This window comes from Bacidia gigantensis (genome assembly GCF_019456465.1).
Source record: "Bacidia gigantensis strain McMullin 20006 chromosome Unknown contig_34, whole genome shotgun sequence".
NCBI lineage: Eukaryota > Fungi > Ascomycota > Lecanoromycetes > Lecanorales > Ramalinaceae > Bacidia > Bacidia gigantensis.
In genome coordinates, this window is record NW_025408610.1 from 376,764 (window position 1) to 387,420 (window position 10,657).

General features: G+C 49.0%; 3 protein-coding genes across 3 annotated transcripts; all 3 read left to right on the forward strand.

Moving 5' to 3' along the window:
* Positions 1–1,074: 1,074 nt before the first annotated feature.
* Positions 1,075–1,741, forward strand: KY384_000038 (uncharacterized protein; the record flags this gene model as incomplete). The annotated part of the gene is made up of 2 exons (XM_044808576.1): positions 1,075–1,161; positions 1,274–1,741. The coding sequence occupies 2 exons, from the start codon at positions 1,075–1,077 to the stop codon at positions 1,739–1,741; spliced, it is 555 nt and encodes a 184-aa protein (XP_044665728.1).
* Positions 1,742–4,748: 3,007 nt separating this feature from the next.
* Positions 4,749–5,676, forward strand: KY384_000039 (uncharacterized protein; the record flags this gene model as incomplete). Its single annotated transcript, XM_044808577.1, has 2 exons — positions 4,749–4,988; positions 5,056–5,676. 2 exons carry the CDS (start codon positions 4,749–4,751, stop codon positions 5,674–5,676), a joined length of 861 nt encoding a protein of 286 aa, XP_044665729.1.
* Positions 5,677–9,757: 4,081 nt separating this feature from the next.
* KY384_000040 (uncharacterized protein) lies at positions 9,758–10,657 on the forward strand (the record flags this gene model as incomplete). Its single annotated transcript, XM_044808578.1, has 2 exons — positions 9,758–10,385; positions 10,431–10,657. 2 exons carry the CDS (start codon positions 9,758–9,760, stop codon positions 10,655–10,657), a joined length of 855 nt encoding a protein of 284 aa, XP_044665730.1.

The following is a 10,657-nucleotide window of genomic DNA, read 5'->3' on the forward strand; positions in this document are numbered from 1 at the left end:
AAGGGGGAACGAGGGGTGGTGATTTGATAGTAAAAGGAGATGTAGGGATGGTGGAGTGGAGTCAAGCTACACTGGAAGGCAAGAATAGAGGCAGGAGGAATATTCAGGGGGTATGATACGTAGAGCGATCATTCTTTTGGGTAGGGGCTACAATGACGTTGATGGGGAATGCGGAGGGGGCAAAACCGTGGGATTGTCAGCAAAATGCTTCCGATATGGCCGAAGATGATACGCGGTGTGGAAGTTGGCCGATCAAATGAGCAACCTTCACCTTGAATCGGGAGATCTTCCGATTTTGTTCATGCGCTATCCTCGTCGCCGCGATCTTCTCATCACTGTCTTCCTCAGCATATGCCCACCAACACAACATCTTCGCTCCTGGTACGTTATATGCAAGGACAATCATACCATTGGTACGATATCCAAATCAGCCATAGCGCTTCACTCTTTCGAAACCTTACGAAAAAGAGCCAATCTAATGCACCTATCCGCAAGCGTATGCAGCTTTGAGGGTCTAACGATACCAGGTCACATCTTTCTGCAGCTTCACTTCGTGAGCTACTTCTTCACTTAGTAAAGACTTCGAGGGGAACGCTGTGAAGTTGCAGGTAATTTCCCAATACTGCTGGGCCACCACCTTTCGCCTTCCGCGTGGTGAGCCACTTCTCTCCCCTTCGTTCCCTCTTCACCTTTCCTAGTGAATGAATGATGAGCAGATTCGGAGAGGCAAGTTCTTTCAATCTGACGCTCTTGATTTTCTTGCAGTGCCTTCAGCCTTTCACCTATCGCCCGAGGGTTTTCTTTCAAAGTGTGATTCATTCTCGACGATAAATCACAGAGTGGATGGCAGGAATCCGAGATGTAACACTCGATAACTATGACGCAAAGTGGGGTAGAAAGGTGTTATAAGAAATCGCAATTTCCTTCGGCTGTAGCTCTCCTCCTCTTCGCAATTACTCTTTCATCCCAGCGCTTCCTTCTACCTCTCACTACTCCCCAGGCTACGCAGCACATCTTCCACCTCCGCCGGCATCTCAGTCCGTAGTACAATCTCTCGCGATTAACGTTGCAAAAATGGCTATCACCGAACTGAACAGCCACGAGCAAGAAAATTCGGTACAAGTGATCCAGAAATGCCTAGCCAATCCAGGAGGATTGAAAGTAAGCTCAATCAACGAACCCTCTGCCCTGCCTTCGCCGTAATCCTCTCACTTGATCTCCACCTATCTCTGCCTCAAAAACGAATCATACTAATACCACCGCCGTCTCACAGGTAGATTACGACATCATGCAGCGCGAACTCAACTACAACACCAAACAAGCTGCCAAATCCGCCTGGGGCCGCGTTCGCCGCAAGATCATGACGCCTAACAGCCCCGCCTCAAGTGGACGCGACTCTCGTAATAAGCCTACCTCCGCCTCTGCCACGCCCAATGCGACGCCCAGAAAGAAACGCGAGCGCGAGAGCGATGAGGAGGAGCTGAGAACACCTAGCAAGAAGGAGAAGAGAATCGCTGGGAATAGTAAGGATGAGAAAAGTGGCGAGGCTGTGGCGGTCGTTGGAGGCGGAGTGATTGGCAAAGTGGGGAAGCGTGGGGGAGTCGGTGGATGGCGTGAATTCGGCGGCGGCGAGAGTGGAGAAGGCGGGATGCGCGATAAGCAGAGCGGAGATGATGAATCAGCAGGGTTTGAGCCGTGGGGGGAGGTCAACTTTGCGCAGCATGGCGCCGGTGGTGAGTGAGTGGGATTCGAGGCGGGAAATGGGGGAGGAAAGCACGCGCCTACGGGCTCTGTGATATTGCAAGGAATCGAGATGACAAGAGTAGGCGATGGGAGCATGTCATTCATAGACATGTATAACTACGCACGTGGAGGCAATTGATGTTTGCTCCTCCTGCTTCTCCACGATCCCAGATCTTCCTCCTGTAGAACACGAGGCCAGCCACCAACTTCGTCCAATTCATTTCCTAGTTCCTTTTATCCTGTATAGGCCAGGACCAACTCTACCCACCTAACCCTCTCAAAGAGTAGCCACCACACTCAATCACGCCTTAAGCATCCACCACCACCACAGATATCTGCACGTCCCTCCCGTTCCTCCCGTTCCTACCTTCTCGCTATGAACCTCCCAACACTTCGAATGGCGCTATATACAGACAGCGCACAGCAAGCTATCCCACAACACCAGAACCATTTCGTCTATCCAGTACCACATCTCAATCAAACATCCCAGCTATCTAGAGGATAGCCTCCTTACGCTGGTCGCGTTGGACAGTCTTGGTACGTGGATTTTACCACGGTACGGTGCGGACGGGTCGCGCTTGCTTGCGCTATCGTGTCGTGTCGTGGTGGGTGAGAAATGGGATGGGATGTTTAACCATGGCCAAGGGAGGAGAAGGGGGGGGGGAGAAGGGCGGAGGCCACGAACCTCTCTCTCGTCGCCTGCTTCGGAGAAAGGTTGCTCACTCCCGCCCTAGAAGGCGTCGGAATTTAGCGTCTAGAATTGCTCGATCTTGCGATGTGGTATATGGTGCTTTGTTCTGTTTGGGTATCCCTGTTTTCGGCTTGGTGGTCATGATGTTCGATTCTAACAAGGATCGCGTCAATCTTTTGTAGAGGGGTTTCCTGCAGTTGCGAAAGAATTTGGGTCCTGTCCGGTCGCTTGCAGGCCTGGTGCTTGCGAGGAATGGGCTTCTGTTGCTTTTCTCGGCCTCCGCTATTGGTTGTAGAGCTCTGGTATATGCGAGAACGCCTGTGACGTTTCGGTGGCATTGGCTCCCTGGCCGTGGGCTGTTGTCTTGTGGGTACGTATGGTAATTGTCGTTCATACCCAGAGCGAGAAGCGCCTTTTAGGTGTCGTATGATGGCTGCAATGATGACTTCCAAGGCTTCGGAAAGCCTTATTCTATCATGCTTCTTGTTGTTTGAAGCTTCGCTTTTTCACTCTGTGCCCGTCTCTGCTTGCATCCGAGGGAGCGAAAGATTGTATTGATGTTGTTGCGCTTAAACTTCGTGAAACTAAGGAATGGACCAAGTCTCAGTATTTGTATCTTGAAATATGGCACATACTGTATAGACTTACGTTTTTACATGCTCTACAAGCTTATGTAGCTGCAGTTCTGCCTCTTTGATCTTGTTGAGACGAAGGCTAGAAATATTTGAATTTCCAGCCTGGCAGCAGACTTCTGAAGCTAATGCGGTGTTTGATTCTCCATTGAGGCTACATTTTCGGCGTGGAGTAGCAGCTCGACGTAGGATGTTCATGCGTTGACGAAGGCCGTTAGAAGCGCTCACCTGACGAGCTGCGTGAACGCAAGAAAAGTCCCACAATGACCAAATTCAGGTGATTTGATCTGGCTTTGAGTCTCGCCACCTCTGTTTTGTTCACGATCTTGAGATTCTATGTTGACAGCATTAGTATTCCGCCCATTTTTCGAATTTGATGACCTTATGGTTATACGCTTAATCCCCTGAGATAGTCGTCACTGAAGACTCTAGAACCACCTTGATCATCGTTGGCCCAGACTCTGCTAAAATAATGTAAAAGATTTCAGCATCATTTAAGCAGTCCTTTGCAATGGCTTATGGGGAGCTTTGAATGGACGGCCTATCCTCGATATCCGCGATGAAAAACCAATGAATCTTACCTCACTCAAATTTGACAATCTGGTCGCGCATTCTTTGAAGTGCTTGGGTGTAGCCTTTTGGGAGCTTCCGGTTGTCTAGTTCCTGGCCTACTTGTGTGATAAACCTGACGAGCTCTCGATGTCGATTGGTTTGCAGGGAGTAGAACAGCAGAATCGCTGAACTCACATCAATACGAGGTCTGATCAACAGCGTCTCTGCAATAGGCTTTGAGAACTTCGGCATGTTGATGAGCGTTACGATACCGATTGCCTTGAATGAACCAGGGGGTAGAGAGCATTAATAAGCCCGTCGGAGGTGCTAGGTTAATTCAGGCAGTAAATGGATTGTCAAATGCATACTCTGTGCAGCTTGCCAGGTGACATAGGGGGTTAAACCCGCCTGAGCTGACTGCTCCTGTTTCCTCCCTGTACTGGAATTCGCGTCTACTATGGCCAGATGAGGCGTCCGCAGAGCTACAACTTGATCCTTGAACAGCCTAGGATTTCACTATCCTGTTTACCACGCTGATATGGTATGAAATCCTCAACACTGATGGGGTGGGGTACAACTTGGCCGGCTGTCGGAAGTGGCCTTGCACATGTGGGAAGAGCATCCTGGCTGACTAATACAGACATTCGTTCACAGGCTTTGCATCTGGAAGCTGAGCGTATGATGCATTATACCCACCAGACGCTTTTGCTCGATGAAGCTTAAATCACTTGAGAGCTGCTGCAAGCTCTCTTGTCTCTGGCTTCGGGTTCAAGTGTTGGCAGAGTGCACCTCAAATGAGAAAGGAGTTTTCTCTCCGTGGGGTGTAAGCCTATATAGGGTGCACTGCACATCTTCGCCACCCAAAAGTAAACAGAGGATAACACGCGAATCTTGACACATAACCCTATGTTTAGGCATATTAGGCGGGGTGAAATGTCCTTGCAGGTGAATAACGCTTGGAAAAGAGGAAAAGAGAAAAGGACCAGAGACCGACACGATAAATCACTCATTTCCCGGACCAGAGCCAGAGCCAGCGATACATCGCCTTCCATCTCTTCGCTTCCCTACATCCTCATCATCACCATTTCTTTGTTGCCCTTCGGCATTCGCCGACACCGCAAGACAGGATCATGATAGCGGCGATCCGACTCTCTACTCTCACAGTGAGAACTGCATCAACGCTTAACAAGCCCTGGGGTCTACCCTACAGTACCAACCATCATCAGCTGAACGCTGCGAAGAAGGTTTATTCTACCGAGTCTGCCTTCATCAAAAGCCGTCCCCGTCCCATCCTTACCCAAGTTGCACAGACTAAAAGCTGGTCCTGGAAGGCTTCCGGCTTCTCTAACAATATAGAGGCTTTTCACACGGTATGAACCATTTTTCCAAACCTCTACTTGGTGATGAAGCGATAGGGCTAACAGATTCTTTCCGTAGACAGCAGCAAGCGTTCACTCTCCTCCAGGCAACCTTGAGCCCCTCTCGAAGAAAGTCAAACTACGTCCGCGGCTCCCTGGAGGCTGGGCGCCGCCAAACATACCTCACCTACGATGGTGTTTTGAGAAGTTTCCGAACGAAGACTACGGACTGCAACCCGCCGCAGGACTTTTGATATGCAAGGATCGCAACGAATGGCTCATAGAGTGCGGTCATTGGAAGTTCTTCTACTGGAATAGTAACACCGGCCTTATCTGGCGGATTAGAAGCCCTCGTCGATTGACAAACGTCGTGAAAAAGCTAAACGAAGTCAGCCCTGATAGACCTAGTGTTGCCAAAGATCTTGACACTTCCCTTGTCACGCGTCCTCACGACCCGGCTTCTGAGTTTGCAAAGGACTGTTGCCAAAAGTGTTCAGAGCTCCTCGATGATGATAAGGATCTAGTGGACAGGATCGAGAGGACATTGCACAAGGTCAATTCTGGAAGGACCTTTCTTTCCCCAGGGGAAGACATTGAAGCTGAAGATGAGCATAGCTTGCGTCGACTGGGCGAAATGATGGACTGGGGTGATTATGATAGCCGCATCTCGAAAGCGATTGATGGGCCAACTGCGTATTGATGTATGTGTCTGGCCTAGTCTGTTTTATAGAGGGGTCGATGTCAGAGGTCTAGAGCGACGATTGACGAGACTTGTATGCTGCTTGGTCATGCTAGTTGACTTTTGCATCTGCCTCCGGACGTTGAGTAAGGATCTCTGATCCAGGCAATGTATCTAGCTGACAGCCTTAACAATTCATAGGCAGCAATTCGATTTACTGTCTCCTCACTTGCTTCCGTACTCTGATTACTTAAACACCAATTGCCAATAGTTGCCACTCTTTGCTCTCCCCATGATAACGACTTGCGATGCATTGTTTTGCAATAGACATGGACAGCGAATTAGCCATGGTTGAAGCGAAGTTCTCCAGGTTGTGAGGTGCTAATAATCACTGTAGGAACTTCAACAATACTGCTTCTAAACGACTTTTCCCCATTGGCACACCTGTACATTGATATAGCCCTCAGACTTGTCTACAACTTCCGCTACCAATCTGGAGCTGCATTAAGCCACTGAGGTCGCAAAACCCTCCGTCTCGATCTTCTCGCCCTCAAATGAAAGCTTTTGCAGCAACATTCTAAGAGTAAGTCACCAGTAATTGATGGGACTTTAAACTTAATGCGGAGCCGGAACCATGTCACAGAAACACACTACTACATCCGGGCGCTGTGTCTCGGACATACTACGAGGGAGCAAGGTGTTTGAGACCTCGAATCCCAAACACAGGACATCCTGTAAAGAGCCGAGGTGCGCAATGCCAGTTGGACTATCGAGACATCCAGGGGCAGGATATGCCTGACGAGGAGGTAGAGCTCCACGGTACATCCCTGCTTGCATGCTGTACCTAGTTACCCGTACCACATCCAAGTCTACGATCAAGTGATTAATCTCGGAACCCGCTATGGCCCTGGTAACCAGAGAACTTGAGCTTGCTATCAGGATGCGATACACGGGCAGGCTAACGGGGAGTAAAGTGTCAATGGTCTATCAATGCATAGGAGACCGCGGTCTAGTTATTGGTATCTAAGCTGACCAGCTCTGTGCCCGATTAGTCTCTATCCCTTATTCTATTTCTCTCGTCCCTTTTCGAAGTATTCAAAACAACCATATTTAAAGGTGGCGTAATCTATATGCTCAAATCTGAGGTATGCCTTGAGATCAGCATCGGTGCGTGTGGCTTCGCCCCAGAGTCGTAAGAGGATGGGGATTGGGAGCCAGGGGGAGGGCGAAGGCGAGTTCGTGTGTGCTAGATGAGCAATTTCGGCGCCGAGGGAGTTGCGGGGATATCAGGGCTGTGAAATGGGGGAAACAGTCAGCAAAGTTTTGGAGGTGGCGTGCAAAGGGGAGTGGGGAAGGAGGGATGAGGTGAGAAAAGGGCAGGGGCGCTCATGTGGTGCCACGAAAGTGATTTGCACATTCCTCTAGCAACCCACGATTCTTTCAGAGTACGCTGGTAAAGCTATTGCAGATTCCCGCCACAGGATTTGTCGAGTATGCAAGTCCATGGCTGTAGATCTTCGCGCTTGACTGCAATGCATTAATGCAAGTGTTGGTGAAAAGATCAGCGCACATTTCACTATAATTAATGTCGAACTTAAAACGAATATCTTTGCTTCAATCCTTGCTGCGCGAAAGCATAGCTAAGAAAGCCGTTGAAGTTTTGCGCCAATGTTGGTTTAAAGTAAAGAGCCTGGCAAAGGTTATACTAAGTACCATTGCCGCCGGTCACGGGGGTGGCCGACTCGGATGCTAATGTCCACCGCCAGACTACGGAGCCATGAGGGTTCGTCTATTGTGCTGAAAAGATTGTTGATCATTATAGTTCCAGGTCTGTTCGTAGTTGCCTTCACCTCGCTAAGAGCTCGCTAAGAGCTAAACAAGTGGTTGATAGGGTGAAGAAAGTGCATAAGGCGCGTTAGTGGGCAAAGACTGTTAATAGTAATAAGGATGGAGATGAGGGAGAGAAAGATCTGAATGATAAGGACTTTTCTGGTCGTCGCAACTGTATCTTCAATACGTTCAGCGTCTGTCAGTTGAGACCTATTATCGACGGCTACATAGGTAATCTCTACTCGCAGATGTCGTACTCAGCCCTTGAAAATCAGCTGGCGATGAGTGTAGTGCGACATATGCTACGATTAGTAGCGCCTTAGATTGCTCAGATTCAATTAACCATTATTATATACCTAAGTATAGGTAATAACTTATACGCGGGTATAGGTAGATAACCTATGCCTAGGCATGGGTAAATAACCTATACCTGGGTATAGGTAAATAACATATACCCTGGTATATGTTACTGATAGCTTAATACCCTTCACTATCTCCGACGGTAAAGCACAAGGCAAAACAGTCTTCGTCACCACCGACGGCAATGACAATTAAACCCCTGCTTTCTGCTACCAGCAGGTGCCGTAGCTCCAGATTGGCGCGGTGATCACGCTTAACGTTTTTTAAGAAAGTTTGTTCGCGCACGGAAAGGAGGTGCTTTTAGGATTAGATATCAATACGCAAGCGATGGAGATTGTGGTCGAGGTATGCTTCTAGGATCAGTAGCCCGGCCACTTTCATCGGACTCGACTTCGGCTACCACCACCCGAACCCGCAGTTTCCTCTCCATCCCAGTCACTTGCATCCGCGCAGACGCATTTCACTGCATCAATAGGACAGCTGACAACCGAAAAAGAGCGTCACCTAGACTACCTCAACGCCCATTCCCAGCCATTACTGATGATATGAATCTCGCTCGTTGTACAGACCCCAAGTACGCGAAGTGGCACCGAAGTCCGGCTGGATTGGTACACGAGGCTGTTGAGAAAGGGTTGTAGGTTGTGGATAGGGGGGAGAGGAGAGGATGATAAGGCAAAACTGATGGAAATGGTATGATTTTCTTTGATATGTTACCCATGATCAAAGCAAGAGCTTGGTTTGTATCTTTAGGGGAGAGACGAAGGATAAGAAACGTACGTGGCAGTAGAAGCAGACATTATAGCCATCAGAGGACGCTGAAGCGTCAAGCCTCTGTTCTTCCTGCTGAAAGACGGCAAGATTTATAGTCAAATAGATCAGTCTCATGAGTCACTACTTCTGCCCGCAACCTGAACCTCACCCAACGCATCCTGATCTGCTCGTCATCGCATTCTCCTGTGAAAGCGACGCACATACCCACTTCTTCGAGAATTTGCACTACATTAACGGCAACAGCATCCCATTCCTCCCGTTATAGCTTCCTGTGGATTGAGTGTAAGGGCTTACTTTTGATATAGGCGGCTGGACCAGGGGGGTGATTAGGCCAGAAACAGGACAGGGAGACCCAGATAGCAATCGCGCTGAAGAGTAGAGAACGGTAAATTGATTGAGCCCGAGTTTGGCTTAACAAAGGGGCAGAAGTCACGCTAGAGTTGATGGAGAAAGGAGAGGAGGCGAAAGCCATTCGGCTGTTGACTAGTAAAAGAAGAAACTGCTTTGTGCCTTATAGTATAAAGCGGATCTGCGCTAGAAGGCAACAGTACTATTAGTGAATATAGGCAGTAGGGAGTGTTGGCCCTGATATTTCTATTTTGGGTCTAGCGCAGCTTAGCAAATTTCTGGAGGTCTTAAGCTGGTGCTGCTTCCCTTCTCCCCTCCATCATCCTTCTCGTACCTTATCAATCCTTCACTCTAAGAGATCCATCTAATTGTCAACGATGTAATCATGACTGGCATTGATACTATTCTTTCCATTTACGCGCAAGGGGCCTAAGTTATTCACTTCAACTATCAGGTGATCACTAGACACTCCGTCTTGTACCACTTCATCCTTCAACATCTACACCTGCCCTCGCCTTCCCCGCGCCCCAATCCTCCGACTAGCATCTTGACGAATCACTCCAGCATATCTTGACATCATTAACCGGATTATCATAGTCTTCCTCACATTCAATCAAATCATCGAGGTTAAACCTTGCTCACTTTTCCGACACTTCTGCCGACTCACTGCCATCTTAAGAGACTTCACAGCTTTACTGCAGCTCATCACAATTCCCGAATCCTATCCCGCTATCAATCTACTACAATAGATCCGCAGGTTCAGCACAGACATCTAAGCTCGTCTTCCAGCGCAATGCCTAATCTCACTCATGGCGTCTCCAACATCGGGCTTCATGCAAGCAACAATCCCGGCAACAGCCTATCCAGCAGCAATCAAGTTCATGCTATCAGCGGATTGTCCTCGCAAGTGAACCAAATGACTGTCCTCCTCGGAAAGATCAAAGATATGGTAGACCCAAAAATGGGCATCAAGCTCGACGAATTGCACAACTTCGTAAGCGCAACTCAGCACAAAGCCATTGAACACGATGAAAAGTTTGACCAACTTCATGCGAAGATGAACGCACTCGATGCGAAGCTAAGTTTCCTTGATAGATCATGGAAGAAGAGACTAGACACCATTGACGTTAAGTTGAACTCCCTTAACACGCAGGTGAGCAAGCTTGAGACAGACGCCGCAGAGACCAAATACGGGATCCTAGCAATGCAAGCTATAGTCCAGAATGGCACTATTCGCGACATGGACTGCTTCATCAAACAAATCCCTATCCAACAATTCGGCACCGTCAATGGTCAGAAGACTTCGCGCTGGTACATCCCGCGCAACTTCCCAAACAACATGTGGGCCGCCTATCGCCTCTACCGGGAAGCTCAAGGTGTTTTCGAGGGTCGTAGATGGGAGGGCGCGAGCCCTGGGAAAAGTACGTACCTCCACCACCGCTACCACGTCCTACTACTCCTATAAGCTATGCTAAACCTCATTGAAGAAGACCAGGCGAGACAGAAGGCACTCCAGACCATTACGGAGCTCGTGAATCTCTACAATGTCCCTAGTCAGACCATCCACGACAGTGACTCGGAGTCGACCGTTATGGAGATGAACGACAGGACCTTGAAGGTCTTCATGAAGCGACTCATGACAGCGTGGGGGGTCAATTGGCTCAGAGCGCTTCGATCGGAAGGCTTGCAGTGA